Source organism: Oryx dammah, unplaced genomic scaffold (genome assembly GCF_014754425.2).
Source record: "Oryx dammah isolate SB20612 unplaced genomic scaffold, SCBI_Odam_1.1 HiC_scaffold_27, whole genome shotgun sequence".
NCBI classification, from domain to species: domain Eukaryota; kingdom Metazoa; phylum Chordata; class Mammalia; order Artiodactyla; family Bovidae; genus Oryx; species Oryx dammah.
In genome coordinates, this window is record NW_024070211.1 from 8,702,010 (window position 1) to 8,719,058 (window position 17,049).

At 53.9% G+C, this 17,049-nt stretch overlaps 1 protein-coding gene across 3 annotated transcripts in view; it reads left to right on the forward strand.

The window, feature by feature from the left end:
* MAN1C1 (mannosidase alpha class 1C member 1) overlaps positions 1-15,612 on the forward strand; it is a 147,677-nt gene extending 132,065 nt beyond the window's left edge. For all 3 annotated transcript variants that reach the window (XM_040229608.1, XM_040229609.1, XM_040229610.1), the window contains 5 exons: positions 2,225-2,340; positions 9,991-10,210; positions 12,724-12,896; positions 13,976-14,091; positions 14,822-15,612. In XM_040229608.1, the coding sequence (XP_040085542.1) occupies positions 2,225-2,340; positions 9,991-10,210; positions 12,724-12,896; positions 13,976-14,091; positions 14,822-14,942 (746 nt within the window). In that variant the 3' untranslated portion in view covers positions 14,943-15,612. The remainder of the gene's footprint in view (positions 1-2,224; positions 2,341-9,990; positions 10,211-12,723; positions 12,897-13,975; positions 14,092-14,821) is intronic.
* The last annotated feature ends 1,437 nt before the right edge of the window (positions 15,613-17,049 follow it).

Here is a 17,049-nt window from a genome sequence, read left to right on the forward strand (position 1 = left end):
CACACACACACACACAGGCTAGAAAGTGGCAGGACCTCCAGATGACAGTTGTGCACTGCAGCCAAGGCCCTGTGAAGCTCTACGCACATCCCAAGGAGGGGTCCTGTCTCAGACAACTGTGGGTCACCTGCTACCTGGCTCCCCTCTCCCACACACACCTGCCAGGCGAAGCCCTGGACCTCGTCACTCACCCACGCTCTGCAGTCACATGATGAAGTCCAGCCTCGATGGCGTGGCCTTCAAGGTCCTTCCCAGCACAGCCCAAATCTGCTCGCCTCTCCCTCACTCAGGGCCCACTGGGGCGTCCGCTGTGTGCCGTGGAGGCATTGGGCACAGCTGTGAATCTCCCGTGGTCCCTCCCCACACAGCCCACAGCCGAGCGGGGGAGGCAGACCCACAGACAGGTCCTGACGATACGGCGCCCAGCAACGGTGGGGGGCCGCCGTCACCTAGCACCTACCGCAGGAGGGCACCGGGCCAGAGGGCACAGCTGCCTTATCTCCCTCCTTCCTCATGGTTCCCCTGTGGGGACCCAGAGGAAAGCCTTTCCAGGTGGAGCGAAGCAGGGAGAGGGCCTGAGCCATGGCAGGGGGGAAAGGTCTTCTCGGCAGAGGGGTCGTCACAGGTGAGAGAGTGTGGTGAGGGGAGGTGCAGCATCTGGAGCGGTGGAGAGGAGGCAGGCCCAGCAGATGGCCGTGGAGGCCGCCGTGCCCTCCTGTGTGCCACCAGCCACAGCCCCTTCTGCGGGGGCTGACCTGGTCCAACCTCTGCTCAGCGCAGGTCTCCTGCACAGCCCTGCCCACCTCTGTGCTTGCCCAGCTGTGTCCTTCCCCAGGGAGAGGGGCCGAGGGGGACACTAGGCTGGTTCCGTCTTTTCAGGTAACAAAGTCCAGCCCACGCTGGCCCCCTCCCACACCTCCCTAAGCCCCAGGCTTTATCTGGTCTATTCCCATTTTCCCAAGTGTTTGTCCCCTTCCTGAACCCTTGCTGGACCAGGATTTGTTTAAGGAGGGGGCCGGAGGGGGCTGGCAGGGCTGGTTTACTGCAGGGCCTCCTATAAGCCTGCTCTTCTGGTTCCCATCTGTCTTTTCCTCCCATTTCTGGTCTCTCCCTCTTCACACCTGTCCTTTCTCTCTCTCTCCATCTTTGCCTCCTTCTCTTGGTTGACTGTGAAGCTGCAGAAAGTGAGAGCTCTACTGGCTTGGTGGCTGAGCTATTTAGACTCACTCTCAGTTTTCCCATCTGGGAAATGGGGTTTGTGGTGCTTACTTTACAGGGTTCTTGGGAAGACTGTTACACATAATACAGTAAAGCTTCTGGCCCACAGTAGACCCTCGAAAGAGGGTAGCTATTGCCATATTCTCTATTTCTTGCTCTTGCCTCTACCCCCTACCCCTCCCTTCTCTCTTTCAGCCTCCTCTTTCTCCAGAGGAGCTGAAAATCCTCTTCCCGTTTCCCATGCCCTGCCTCATCCAGCCCCTTTCCTTCCTTTCTCTGTCTCCCTGCTTAACCGGGAACCGCAGTTCGCTCCTTGTCGTATCTACTGAAGGCCTTGATGTTGCCTGTTAATGGGAGTGAAGTGCGCTCTCGCTTCTGTAATTCAGTGCTCCTCTGCCAGCTGTCGCTCTCTCGGAGCTGCCCTGCATGGGGACACCTGCTCGTCCAGCCACGCCTGGAGGTCCTGCTCCCCCAGGACGGACGGAGGGGTCCTCCAACCCGGTTTTCCCTCCCCCTGCTCCTTTGAACTCCATTCATCCCAATTGGCTACATTTAAACCTGGCTTTTTCAGAATAGCTCTGCACTCTGACCGACTAAATTAAGCCTCTCATTCCTCCTTCCCGTGGCCTTTTATGAACCTGCCCAGCATTAATTACCATGTTTGGCACCGGGTAATAAAAAAATCTCTGAACTCCTTGCTACCCAGATTATCTTTTTAAAGAAATGCAGCTCACAGTTAATAACCAGCGGCCCTGCCGTCCTCCGCCTGCTAAACGACGTGATTTACGGCAGCCGGAGGAGCCCCTGCACTTCTGTGTGGGACCATCAAGCTCGAGCTGCCCCGGTGGCCCCCAGTCGCAGGCCACGCCTTTCTCCCAGCACCCTTGAACCGTTCTGCTGGGGTGTCTGAGGCCGGGGATTAAATGCGTGCTCCCCACTGAGCTCACCCGGTGAGTCCTGCCGGCGGCCGGTGGAGATAATATTCCTGTCCTCTCTCCCCTCACAGACCACGTCTCGGTTGGAGGACTCGGGGACAGTTTTTATGAATATTTGATCAAGTCCTGGCTGATGTCGGCCAAGACAGATATGGAAGCAAAAGAGATGTACTACGAAGCCTTGGAGGTAAGACAGGCGCCTGACTCTGCCTGGGCGGTTTGGTCACTCACCGCCAGCTCCCCGAGGGTCCCTGAGAACTGACAGCCTGCCCCCCACGCACCTCTGCCCACCCCCACCCCCAACGGCGAGCGGGCCCAAAGGAACCCTGAGACTGTCCCCTCCCCAGCCTGTCGCTCTGCACACCCTGTCTGTGACTCTTCTCAAGCACCTTGAAATCAGGGCTGTGTCTGCCCCCTCGTTTTACAAATGCAGAACCCAGGCTGAAGATGATGAAGTCATTTCTCCAAGGCCTCAGGGGAAGCAGCAGGCAGCCTGATTCAGAAACCGCAGGGTCTGTGCTCCTGTTGCGTCAGAAACGAGAACACAGGGGTCCCCAAGGGAGGCTGCCAAAGCAAGACCCTCACATCTTCCGGCTGAACCAGAGGGGACGTAATTAGCACATCCAAGCTGGGAGGGGCCTCCCTCAGCGGGGCACCCCATCCTGTGGGCCCAGAGAGGGGAAGGCACTGGCTCAAAGACACACAGCACAGAACGGGCAGAACTGCAGCTAAAACCAAGTCTCCAAAGCCAGCCGCCAGGCTCTCCCCACTGTCTCTCAGCTGGTCTGTTCACGTGGCATGGAGTGAACAAGGATGCTAGGCTCAGATGGGCCAAAGGGGCAGAGACTGTGGGACTGATGGGCAGCCAGTTAGCCTGGGCTATACTGAAGAGGGGTTGGAACCCAGCAGCCCACTGGTAAGACACCTTTGAGCCCAACAAAACAAGAGGCAGGCTCCGGGCCTCAGTTTCCTCATAAAGTACATTGAGCAGGTTGGATCTCTTCTGCTCCCTCCTTGGTCGAAGCTAACTGGATTCCTTGCTCACCCCTCCCCACTCTAAGTCAGTTCTTCCACGGCAGCCCGAATGGTTTTAAGTGCATATTTCCTGCCCAGCTGCTCGGCACTTGGAACAAACCAGACTTCTCACTTTTGCCCACAGTCCCTGACCTGGGCCTGCCAATCACCCTGACCTCTCTCTCTCCCCCTTGCCCTCTGAGCTCTGGTCCCCAGCCTCCCTTGGGCACACCGGCTCAGTCCCACCTCAGAGCTTTGGTACCTGCTGCCCTCCTACCTGGAATATCATTCACATGGCTGGGTCCTGCCTGTTGGTCAACTCAGAGGCCATAGAATTAGCCTTCCCTGGCTTCTCTCTCACATGCCTTAGGCTCATTACTCATCATCTTCACCTTTGTCAGCATCTAAAATGATCTTATGTATGTTACTTGTTCTCTCGTTCAGTCTCTCCTCCTGAGCTGTCTAGTACAAGGGTCTTGTCAACTCTTTCACTGTGTGCTTGACTCCCAAAATAGTGCTTGGTACCTAAGGGGCGGGCATACAATCACTATCTTGTGAGCAAATAAATGGATAGAGGGAGGGTGGGAAGGAAGGACAGATGGATGACTGAATGGGTGGATAGGTAAGTGGAAGGATGGAAGAAAAGGAAGTGGGGAGGAAGGCAGGGAGGAGAGGTGTGTGAGTGGGTGGATGGATGGGTGGATGGGGGAGTGGGTGAATATAGGCGGATGAATGGGTGTGGGCAGCAATTGGATGGATGAATGACATCTGACAATGCTCTGATCGCTTGAATCTGGCCAGGAATGGTAGTCCTTCAAGGAAACACACTGGAACAGCCCTCCAGAGCCATGGACCCCTTAAAACTGTAGGCTCAGTAATGAATCTCCCCTGCGCAGCTCCCCGGCGCCAAGACCTCAGTCATGAAGCAAGTCCCGGGACTCCAGTCCCAGCTCTGTCTGGCTCAGCCCCACCCACTGCAAGTTTCTGGGCTGAGCTACAGCTGCAGCGTCTGTCCAGGATTAGCGGTCAGGCCCAGCAGTGCTGCCTGGAGAGGCCCTTTCTGCCTTCCTTGCAGAATAAGCAGAAAAGTTAACGAGCAGCCCGGTTCCCAGCCCTCAGGGCACACTGTAGCTGAGGCTTCAAGGGAAGAAATGGCCATGAATTATTTAAGCAAAAGGGGAGCTTTATAGAAACACTTGATTGAACAGGAGAGAACTCAGCTTTCCTCTGGCATTTGATCTCCCCAATGAAGAGCCTGCAATGTCTCTGACCCCGGGTAAAGGCTGGGCCTCTGGCGAGTTTGGGGCTTTGAAGAATGTTCTGGTGGTTGTCAACCTTGTTGGCATGTTAAAAATCACCTGGGGAGCTGTAAAATCCTGGTGCCCAGGCTGCACCCCAACAAGGTTACTTTATAACCTCTGGGTTGGGGCCCAGGCAACTACTGTGAAAGCTGCCTCAAGGGCCTCCAATGTGCAGGTCAGACCAATTTCCTGCTAGGGTGGGCATGGGGGGCAGGGGTTCAGACAGGCTGGCAGGCACACCCCTGGGGGTCAAGAGGAGGCACAACAGAAAGAGCAGAGTTTCTGTCCTTGTGGTCTCCTCCAGGCAGCTGTGCTGGGTGCCTGGCTTTATTTAGTGCCCTTCTTACAGGTAATGAAACTGAGGCTTAGAAAGGCCCAAGGTCTGGAGGAGGAAGGAGACGGTGAAATGTATGGGAAGAGTAACATGGAAACTTACATTCAGTTCGGTCAGTTGTGTCTGACTCTTTGCAACCCCATGGACTGCAGCACGCCAGGCTTCCCTGTCCATCATCAACTCCCGGAGACTACTCAAACTCATGTCCATTGAGTTGGTGATGCCATCCAGCCATCTCATCCTCTGTTGTCCCCTTCTCCTGCCTTCAATCTTTTCCAACATCAGGTCTTTTCCAATGAGTCAGCTCTTTGTATCAGGTGGCCAAAGTATTGGGGTTTCAGCTTCAGCATCAGTCCTTCCAATGAATATTCAGGACTGATCTCCTTTAGGATGGACTGGTTGGATCTCCTTGCAGTCCAAGGGACTCTCAAGAGTCTTCTCCAACACCACAGTTCAAAAGCATCAATTCTTCGGCACTCAGGCTTCTTTATAGTCCAACTCTCACATCCATACGTGAAAACTGGAAAAACCATAGCTTTGACTAGATGGACCTTTGTTGACAAAGTAATGTCTCTGCTTTTTAATATGCTGTCTAAGTTGGTCATAACTTTCCTTCCAAAGAGCAAGCGTCTTTTAATTTCATGGTGGCAGTCACCATCTGCAGTGATTTTGGAGCCCCCCAAAATAAAGTCTGACACTGTTTCCAGTGCTTCCCCATCTATTTGCCATGAAGTGATGGGACCAGATGACATGATCTTAGTTTTCTGAATGTTGAAGTTTAGGCCAACTTTTTCACTCTCCTCTTTCACTTTTATCAAGAGGCTCTTTAGTTCCTCTTCACTTTCTGCCATAAGTGGTATCATCTGCATATCTGAGGTTATTGATATTTCTCCCAGCAATCTTGATTCCAGCTTGTGCTTCTTCCAGCCCAGCGTTTCTCATGATGTACTCTGCATATAATTTCAATAAGCAGGGTGACAATATATACAGCCTTGACGTACTCCTTTCCCTATTTGGAACCCGTCTGTTGTTCCATGTCCAGTTCTAACTGTTGCTTCCTGACCTGCATACGGATTTCTCAAGAGGCAGGTCAGGTGGTCTGGTATTCCCATCTCTTTCAGAATTTTCCACAGTTTGTTGTGATCCACCCAGTCAAAGGCTTTGGCACAGTCAATAAAGCAGAAATAGATGTTTATCTGGAACTCTCTTGCTTTTTCCATGATCCAGTGGATGTTGGCAATTTGATCTCTGGTTCCTCTGCCTTTTTTAAATCCAGCTTGAACATCTGGAATTTCACAGTTCACATACTGTTGAAGCCTGGCTTGGAGAATTTTGAGCATTACTTTGCTAGCTCAATTTTTTTCTAAATTTTACTTTTTTACCAAATTAAATTTTACTTCACTTTACTTAGCAAAATTTTACTTTGCTAGCTCAGTTTTGCTAGCTCAAAATTTGAGCATTACTTTACATTACCATATGTAAAATAGATAGCCAATGGTAATTTACTGTATGACTCAGGGAACTCAAACAGGGGCCCTGTAACAACCTAGAGGGGAGGAAAATGGGAGGTTCAAGAGGGATGGGACATATGTATACCTATGGCTGATTCATGTTGATATTTGGCAGAAAACAACAAAATTCTGTAAAGCAGTTACCCTTCAATTAAAAAATAAATTAATTTTTTAAAAAAGAAAGGCCCAAGGCCCCCAGCAGCAAGTGTCACAGCCAGGGCTCAAACACAGGTCTCACTGACTCCAGATCCTCCACTTACCGGCTGCCAAATCACAGAGGATCCTGGCTGGTCTGACAGCCCCCTCAGGAGAGTGCAGACAGGGTACCCTCCAGGAGGCGAAGGAAGGAAGCGTCAGTGCCAGTGCTTAGCCAGAGTCTTTGAGCAGCTTGGTAACCATCCAGGAAGTATTGTTTCCATTTTACAGAAAGAGAGTCTTCAGAAAAGTAAAGCAACTTGCCCAAAGTCATACAGCTCTCAAACTGCAGAGCTGTGGTTCAAACTCAGCTCTCTTCTCTGTCTCTTGCTAAGATTTTAGCTTTTCTACCAGTCAGTTGCCAGACTGTGCTGTGTCTTGTCTTGCTTAGGGTTTTAGAAAGCTTTGGGGTTTGCTTTTTTACCTTTACATTTGCTTGTCTCAGTGATATCGTCAGAGAGAGACTGGCCTGTCTTTTCACTCTTTACCACTGTTACGTAGCGTGGTGAAAGTGAAAGTGTTAGTCACTCCATCACATCCAACTCTTTATGACCCCACAGACTGTAGCCTGCCAGGCTCCTCTGTCCATGAAATTCTCCAGACCAGAATACCGTAGTGGGTAGCTATTCCCTCCTCCAGGGGATCTTCACAACCCAGGGATCGATCCGAGGTCTCCCACATTGCAGGCAGCTTCTTCACCCTCGGAGCCACCCGGGAAGCCCCGTTAACCCCAAAACAGAAGTTAACCGATGGGAGACAGTCTTAAAGGTGCCGATTTCCAGCTGCAGGGCGAAGCTTCCTAGGATCTCCCTGGATGTCTGAGTTCTCTCCCAACTGTTGACAGTGGGTAACTGAATCAGGGTTCTGCACTCAGGACTAGCCCTGCCACCCCTCCCTGCTCCAACGCGCTTAGCACTGCAGAGCAGCTGCGGTGGACCCAGCTCTGCTCGGTCGGGGCCCCGCAGCCCTGCAGGTCACCCCAGTGCTCCTCCCAAGGAGAGCAGTGCCCTGGCGCATCGGTCACATCATCAGAGCTTCCCCATCTGCTGCTCAGCAAGGGTCCTGGTGCCAGCCCACCAGCCTGGGCCTGACAGCTGAGGGCAAAAGAAAAACAGATCAAGGAACAAATGTTGTCTGAGCCCCTCCCCTGTGCCAGCCACTGGCTGGTGGTTGATGGTGGTGGCTTCTGCTGTCGCCTGGCACTCAGAGTCCTGGGGTAGAGGCAGACGTCCCATAGAAACATATACAGAGAGGAGCAGGCAAGTGGGGCCAGCACCGCACAGAGAGATAACAGGGTCGTAGAGTAACGGTCGCCTTGGTTTCGACTGGGATATTCTCACCAAGGAAGCGGCAGAGCTGGAGGTAGCAAGTTGGGGCTGGAGCTTAGAGGAGAAACAGCAGTTGCAACAAAGCCCAAGGCAGGAAGAAAAGGTCTCGGTGGAGGTCACCAGCGTTGAAACCATCTCTGACCTCACTCTGCCGCGTAGGACCACCCCCCTCCCCAAGCTTTTTTCTGTCTCCTCCCCTTAACTTGTTTTATTCAAATGTTGATCACAAGTCATGAGTCTCAGGTGTATTTGCTTTCGTTGGGAAGCCTCTGTGCCCACCGGTGAGCTCCCTGGGGCCCAGGCCCATCTTCTGGGCTGTATCCCCTGCGCGGAGCACACCACTGGCACTGAGGGCACTCACAAAATGTCCTGGGGGCTGGGAGGGGGCACAGGTGTGGCCAGGGCCCGGGAAGGGGAGGGAGGGAGTAGGGGAGGCCGGAGGGCAGACTGGAGAGGAGTCATAATTGCCAGCCTCTCTGCTTTTCCTGGCAAGGAAAAACAGATCAAGGAACAAATGTTGCCTCAGGACCTCCCCAGTGCCAGCCACTGGCTGGTGGTTGACAATGGTGACTTCTGCCATCACCTGGTACTCAGGGTCCTGGGATGGAGGCAGATATCCCATAGAATCATACACAAATAGGAGCAGGCACGTGAGGCCAGCACCACATAGAGAGATAACAGGGTCGTAGAGTGATGGGGCCGCCATGGTTTCGGCGGGGGTATTCTCACCAAGGAAGCGGCAGAGTTGGAGGTAGCAAGCCTCTTTATTAAGGCCTCTCTGCACAAAGAAACATGCTAAGCTCTGCAGACTCGTCACATTGGACCCTCATAACCCTGTGAAGCGGTTCATGCTCTCACCCTGGTTTTATACATGAGGAAATTGAGGCACAGAGAGAACAGAGAACCTGCCCAGTGTCACACAGCTGAGGGCTGGTGGAGATGCAGTTTGACCCGGAGTCTACACCTGGGAGCCATGTCCCTGGCATTGGGTTAAACCTCAGGGTGCAGATCACGGAGTCGGAGGCCCTGCTGGACTTTTGTCTGAGGGCGCTCGGAAGCCATGGGAGGGCATTACAGAGGCCCAAGATGCAGGCATGTGTGCTATTTACAGAGTACAGAGCCCCCCATCCCACCCCAGAGAACAGAGTGGAGGGGACCAGTGGAGGCGGACGCCTGGCCAGGCCCCGGGGCTCTACCCTGCAGCAGGACCCATCGAGTGCAGGCCTGCACCATGTGGGTGGCTGCTACCATCTCCGCCATCTCCAGGGCTCCTGGAGTCCCAGGGACTAACAGCAGGAAGTCGGGGGTGTGATGGCCTGACACCTACACCCGCCCCCCAATATCCTAGGAGTCTTTCCCCAACAGCATCACCTCTTGGGGCAGCAGGGAGGGACTCTGAAAGCCCCTTGTCACCAAGAGGAGCAGCTTTCAGGTCATGGAAGGAGTCAGACGTGGGCATGTGGGCGTCCTTGTCCTGATCCTGGTGTGGTGGGAGACCTGGGACAAGCCACTTGACCGCTGCGCCTGGCTTATTGTGGGCATTAAGTGAGGAAGCCTCTCAGAACGGCTTGTAGGGGGCAGCTCTCATTGTCTGTGGTCCCTTTTGAGAATCTGATCAAATATAACTGATCCTCTTCCCTGGAAAATGCTCTGAAGTGTCACATACAATATTAGGGGAACTCTGGACCCTCTCAAGACCATTCGCAGCCATCCAGGCTTCAGGTTAAGATTCCTTAACAGAGGATATGGGCTTCCCTTGTGGCTCAGCTGGTAAAGAATCTGCCTGCAGTGTGGGAGACAGAGGATATAATGGAGAATGATAATAATTTTTAAAGATTTTTTTCTAAAAATGTTTGAACATAAAGGATTTTTAAAAATCTGTGTGAGAGACTCACCCTGGGGAAGCTGCCTTGTGCCCAAGCCCCCGACCCCGCCCCAGCAAGCAGCAGGCCTTAGCTGGGTGAATGGCGGAAACTCTTGCCAGCCCCGCCTGGGACCACCCCCAGCCAAGGTCAGCAGGCCCCCTTTGTCTGGGATGGAGATCTCGACTTGCGCTTGCTGCATCTCCAGAATGTTCACTTTCTGTCCTCCCCCTTCCCTTCTCTGTGCCCCCCTTGCCCTTCCTCCCTGCCCCAATTCCCACCTTGCTCCCAGGCGATAGAGACCCACTTGGTGAATGTCTCTCCCGGGGGGCTGACCTACATCGCCGAGTGGCGAGGGGGGATCCTGGACCACAAGATGGGGCATCTGGCCTGCTTCTCCGGGGGCATGATTGCCCTCGGCGCTGAGGATGCCACAGAGGAAAAGAGGGCCCACTACCGAGAGCTCGCAGCCCAGATCACCAAGACGTGCCACGAGTCGTACGCCCGCTCAGGTAACCCTGCAAGGGGAAGGGGCAGCAGGAGAGGCCGGAAAGACCAGCAGAGCGGCAGTGAGTGAAGGGAGCACGTGGACTTAGCCATGCCTCGCCTTAGGGGTCACGCAGAATTTGAATGAGGGGTATGCTAGCCACGCACCGAAACTGTCCTCAGTTACAGGGAACATGGTGTTGTGTGAAGCACTTTGCCTGTGCTGGGTATCATTCAACACTCGACACCCATCGCTGACCCTCACAGCACAGATGAGGAAACTGAGGCTCAGAGGTGACCCGGCCAGGTTCCCACATGAGCGGCACCGAGCTGGAAACGTTCGCTTCCTGAGCCTAGCAAATTCCTTCTCCCTGAGCCCCTACGCTGCAATGTACCCTGTCTTTCCTTCCTGGAATCCTCCTATTTAGAGGGTCTTACCACCTCCTGGCACCACCCCCATAATCACCTTCTGATCCAAGACCCCCCGGGAAGCTCAAGAGCTTCTGCACCATCCCCGCCCTCACGGCAGAACTGCCAAACATTAGACTCAGAAGCCGCCGTTAGTGATCATGAACCCATACCCTCATTTTACAGGTGGGGAAACAGTGGCTAAGCCAAAACCACACTGCGCCTGAGTAGCTCAGTGGGGCTGGAACCCAGGTCTTCTGATGCCCAGCCCCACCTTGTGCGCTGCCTGTCTAAATAGCGCCCCTCAGAAAAAGCCCCAGGCCACCCCACCCTGGGACCCCAAAAGGGGCCCAATGCTCTGAGTCGTAATCCCAGCCTTGGTTGGAGGAGAGGACCCATGCAAGATTTGCAGTAAAAAAAAAAAAAAAAAAAATCCTGGCTTGAGTACCAGTCTGCCACTCACCCAGCTGGTGGCCTCTGTTTTCTCATCTGTTCAATGGGAACATAACACAGGTCTCCTAGGCCCCATGGGAAGTATTCAGCCTGCACCTTCAGCCAGCATTGTGGGAGGTATTTGTTAACGGTCTGCGGAAGACAAGTATGTGAGCGCAACAGTGGAATCCAGAGCTCCTGGAGCTGTATTCAAGAGGCCAGCGATTTGCAGTGGGTTCTTAAAACTGGTCTTCAGTTCCCTTCAAAGAGTGGTCTCTGCCAGCACCATAAACAAACAGGAAATCTCAGGAATGACAAAAAGCTTGCTATTCGTCGGGGACAATCAGCCCAGACGATAAAAGACAGTCCACTTAACAGAGCATGTTGTTGCAGCCAGCCCGGCTCTGCCACGGATGGCTGCCGCGATCGCTCTCACTCTCGCCCCGTTAACAGCCTGGCAAAACGGCTGGGTTCTGATGGCCAAGAGCGGCTCCGCCACTTGAGAGGATTGGAGGGGCCAGGGTCTGCCTAATTCCCCTTCCGTGAAGCCCTCCATGAATGAGTAGGATGTCCTGCAAAGCTCCAGTCTGTCCCTGAGAAAAAGCAGCCCAGAGCATCTCGGGGTCCTGAGCCCTCAGGGGAGGTGGGGAGGGCCACGTTAGGACCAGAGCTGGGCCCTCCGCTGACCGGACCAGATGGGCAGGCATTAAAGGGAAGATGATCTGACCTACGTCCCCTAGATTTTGGACCTAGACAGTCAGACCCAGAAGAGAAAGAGAGGCCAGCTTGGGGAAACGGCATCAGACGGATCCAGGGTCACACCCCAGCGCAGCCACAGCTTGCTGTGGTACCTGGGACAAACCACATAGTCTCTCTGATCCGCAGTTTCCACATGCGTGAGAGGCAGATAACATCTGCCTTAACCAAAGCAACATTTCTTTTAAGGACTGAAGTAAATGGATGTAGGCACCCAGCCCAGCCCTTGGACTCAGCCGTGGTGGCTGCAGTGGTAGTTACAAGAAAATGGGAACGGCAGCAAATAGACCAAAAACAGACAAGGACAGCAAAACCCAGAGCTCAGCAGGCCTTCTTTATTCAGCTCCCTCTGCCTGAATCTCCACCTCAGCAGTCTCCCAAACCGTCAGTTCTGGAAGGGCGGTTCTGGAAAGTGTCAGAAGCGGTCCCCAGTGGGGGGACGGGGGGGTGTGGGGAGTAGGGGGCAGGCAATGGAGAAGCATCATTGCATTAGCAAGTTAAAGAAGGGTCGACAGAAAAGAGACTTTTACTTGGTTTTAACCTGCTGTTCCCAAATGCGCTTAAACCTGCAACCCTTTCTTGGCTGAGCTCCAGTTCACATCTTAGCAGGACTAAGGTCTCAAAATACACACTGAGGGGCACACCACCCAAACCTTTATCTCCCTGAACTGCTGGGATGTTCGTCTGAATTCTCAGGGTCTAAAACTGCCAAAGTTTCGAGGCCTAAGGTTTTTGCTTTGGCCAGCTTGGGCCAAGAGGGGAGCTATACCTCTGCCAGGCAGCTTATTGGGCAAATCAGACAGGCCAGCCCATGCCAATCCATCACCAACCAGTCCTGGCCAGGGCTTCCAGAGGCTTCCATCTGTCATGGGGCAGCAGGGTCCTGAAGAGCAAGGAGATGGGAGGTCTGACCCAGGCTCCCTGGTCGGTCATTTTCCCACAGATACCAAGCTGGGGCCCGAGGCCTTCTGGTTTAACTCGGGCAGAGAGGCCGTGGCCACGCAGACCAGTGAGAGCTACTATATCCTGCGGCCAGAGGTGGTGGAGAGCTACATGTACCTGTGGCGGCAGACCCACAACCCCATCTACAGGGAGTGGGGCTGGGAAGTTGTGATGGTGAGTGGCGGGGGCACTGGGGTGATGGTAGGGGCCTCTGGCCATTCCCAGCCAGGGTCCAAAGCCCAGAGCAAGGGCCAGCCAGGCTGGCACCTGGCTAAGGCTGAGAGTGCAAAAGGTCAAGGCTGGGTTGCAGCCAGGCAGAAGCAGGCCCAGAGCTTGTGAAGAGGGCTGAGTGCCTAGTAGTGTCAGCAGACTTGGAGGGGCGAACGCAGGGCGGCAGGCAGAGGCAGCCCAGCACACACAGGGTCACTGCCTTCTGACCCTGAAGCCTGGATGGGTGGCTGTCAATCGATCCTCTCAAACAGGAGCAGCTGCCAGCTCATCTGCCTCCTCTCCCCAAACCAGCCCAGCCTTGGGCTTCCCCCTCTCTGGGTTCTGCTCCTCCAATCCTTCCCCTCTTTGGGGCAGGTGTCAGAGGCAGGGGTGGGGACTCCAGAAGATTCCCGGATGGATGCAGAGCTCCCTCTGTTGTTCTGCCCTGGCCCACTGCCCTGGGGGACCCAGACCACCCGAAGCATGTATTCTGCCAGGGGGCGGGGCCTGCTCAGACTCACGGACACACTGCACTGGCCAGGGTCCCCCTCCTTTTCTGAGAACCCTAGTTCTTGACCATTGAAGGCCACTTGTTTTGTCCCCCTGGGCCCCACCCATAGATGCTAAGTGGGTAAAATTTGCATTTCTGTGCAGAAGGCGGACACAGCCTCTGGCCCAAGGACCACATCTCTACAGGGAATCCCTGGGGCGAGCCAAGTCCAGTCCCCACACTGCAGGCCAGCAACATCACCCGCCCCTTCCCTGCCCTCTGTCTGCCACTGTGAGGGAGTCTGTCAGGCCAGTCTAGTTTCTGTGAGTTCCCACCAGGTGAAGAGCTCAGGCAGGGCCCAAGGAGCCTGCTCGCGCAGGGTGGCTGAACCCTGAGAGAGGAGTTTGGCCTGCTGCCCCCATAAACACTGGAGTCTCCAGCCGAAGCGGGGGCGGGGGCGGGGGGCGCGCATGCCTGTTAAAGAGCTGGGCAGGCGTGGGTCTTGGCGAGACCTTTCCTCTGCCCGCATCAAGTCTGCCCTCCATTTCTTCAGGCCTTGGAGAAATACTGTCGGACGGAAGCTGGGTTCTCCGGGATCCAGGATGTATACAGTAAGGTTCCCAACCACGACAACAAGCAGCAGACGTTCTTTCTGGCAGAGACTCTAAAGTGAGTTGGGGGCTTGGCCGATGTTCTTTCCGGAAGGCAGCTGCGTCTTTTCTTCGGGAGGCAGGGGAGCAGGCGGGAGGGGCAGGCTCCACCATCACCATCAGTCAGGCTCTGCCGTCCCAGGAGGGCGCCCAAGAGGGATGGGGGCTTGGGAACCAGGAGGTTATCCCACTCGGGGCGGGGGCCCTGGGCCAGGTCAGTTTCTCCACGCAGAGTGAGGTGGGCCGGACTCCACGCACCTGAGCATTAGCTGTGTGAGAAGTGAACTGCTTCAGCCTGTTACTTAAGTTCTGTGTAAAACGGGCAGAGTAATCACCATGATGGCGACAGTACCATCACCACAGCAGTTCAGCCGCTGCACGTCCTCTCCTTTCCAGGGTGGAAATTGGCCTCCATTTCCTCGCGGTTTCCTAAAGCAGGTCCCTTCAGGGTGGATGGGAAGGGTCTGCTCCTTCCATTAGGGGAAGCTGGTTTGGGGGGAGGTACAGAAGCAGGATGAAGCAGCTCCATCTGGCCTAAAGCTCGATGTGCCCCCCGGTGTGCACAGCTCCTTCCCAGGGATGGGTCCTCTGGACAGATTGAGGGTCTGCGACCTCCCTGCCCCCTTGGGCACAGGCCTGTCCCGGAGGCCGCCCCCCACCGCCCCCGCCGAGCTCTGAGCTCTGTTCCCATTAGATCCCCCTTCCCCAGGGCACTGACAGGCTGTCTTGCTCCCTCCCGCTGGGCACAGGTATCTCTATCTTCTGTTCTCTGAAGATGACATGCTCTCCCTGGAAGACTGGGTGTTCAACACGGAGGCCCACCCGCTCCCCGTGAACCACTCGGACAGCTCCGGCTGGGGCGGGGGCTGACGCCCACCTGGATCCCTGCCGCTCCCGGGTCGCCTATTCTGGATTTGGGGGTTGTTCTCAAACGGATTGGGAACGTGGGCCCCTGCCCGGCAGACCCAGCCAATGTGTTGGATGAGCAACTTCTTTTCCTCTGTGAGGAGACAGGACTTGGAGACGCGGAGATGTCACACCAGGCCCAGACATTCCTTTCCACAGAGAATTTCTGTGAAACCTGCTCTCTCGCTGTTCCAGGGCCAAAGTACCGGAGGTTTGCGTTGCAGCCTCGTGGATTTGATTCACTTCCTTCTGTTTTGGCGGTTTATTGAGTTTTGCTTGATTTTGCCTTTCCTCTACAGTTGAGTTTTATCACAGATTATAAATATAGTTTTCAAAATCATGTGCTTTCAAAAATGCTATCATCCTGATAAACTAACCCTTAAAGTGTTTGCACTCACACACACACACACACACACACACACACACACACACAATCATGACCCCATCTTCTATATTTCGAATTCCTTTTGCCCAGCATTTACTATATGTTCAATTATGTGTCATTTACCTTATAATTTGAGGAAGAGTTCCCCTTTGATTTGGTCCAGTTATGAATCACTAGTGCTGTTTTCATTACTGTAATGGAAAAATCTGTAAAGTTACAATAAAAGAGTTTATTGAATAAGAAATACAATTGAGTTCATTGCACATCAGTGACTCCTGGGGACACCACTGCAATGTTATCATCAGACAGAAAAGTCAACCGTCAGTTGATTTAAAGTATAATTTAGTAAAGATGCCAACTTCTATTACCTTCCCTTACATCGGTCCTAAGATATTCAGCAAGGGTGAGGCCAACCTTTTCAATGAAGTTGGATATTTATACATGAAATTAAACATCACGGCTTGGAAGAGACCCAGAGAGGGGCAGCAACATGCCTGAGGTCACACAGCCAATGAAGGCAGAGGTGAGACCAGCCCCTATGGTTTGCTCACTACCCCCATCCAGCCTTCATCTATTCCATCGTTCTGCATCTACTTGGTGAGTGTCTGCAGGGGGCCAGACACGGGGACACAACTGTGAGTGGAACAGTCAGAAGCCTCTCCCTCAGGGAGCATATAGTCAAGCAGGGAGACACAGCCCATGAAGCAGAATGACTGCAAAAGTTCCATGAAATGCTCCAAAGGAGACAAGCAGGCTGAGACCTACCTTAGAGGAGCAGTCAAGGAGAGCCTCTGTGAGCAGACGACCTTCAAGCTGAGACCTGGAAGGGAAGAGCATCCCCCAAATCTCTCCCCCTGACCACCACCCCTGGGAAGCCACCATTCTGCAGGGCAAAGAGTTCAGGCCCCAGCAGCTTGGGGAGAGTGTCTCCTCACTCACCCTCACCCCTCGGCAGTGTGTCCACACAGCTGACTTCACAGGATAGAGTCTGTCTCCAGGCTCAGCCACTTCATTCTGGCTGTTAATGAACTTGAGTAGCACCCTGGGATGCTGAGGCCCTGGGCCAGGTGACTTGGCTTTAAACCCCCACTGGGGGGACCTGGGCAGGTCTCCTGTCTTTCTGAACCTCTCTTTTCCATCAAGCGGATGGTGGACCCTCCACCTTATAAGGTTCTCATCAGCAGAATGTGGCTGGTGCCCTGAGGCTGTGGGAGATGCTGCTTCCTGTTGTGCAGACTCAGACATCTCCAGCATCTTCTTAACAGTAGTCAGAGCTACAAGGAAGCTGTGGCTATAGCAGGAGCCCTGGCATTGGGTAAATAAGTTGCTGCCTGAACCCAGCAAATCACTCTTGACAGGCACCAAGAAAGTGTCACCTGCTTGGGCCCATTTTTTAAAAAGCAAAACAGAAGAGTCATTATACATATATTACAGAACGGTTAGGAATATCTTTATGGTAAGCTGAAAGAAAAATCATTCTCCTCCCTACCCTCCAGAATAAATGTTGTCGTTCAGTTACTAACTCACGTAACTTTGAGACCCCATGGACTGCAGCACGCCAGGCACCCCATCCTCCACTATCTCCTGGAGTTTGCTCGAATTCACGTCCTTTGAGTCAGTGATGCTATCTAATCATCTCTGGGTGAATCCAAATATTTGCTCCAGATTCTACTGTGTGTCCCTTCA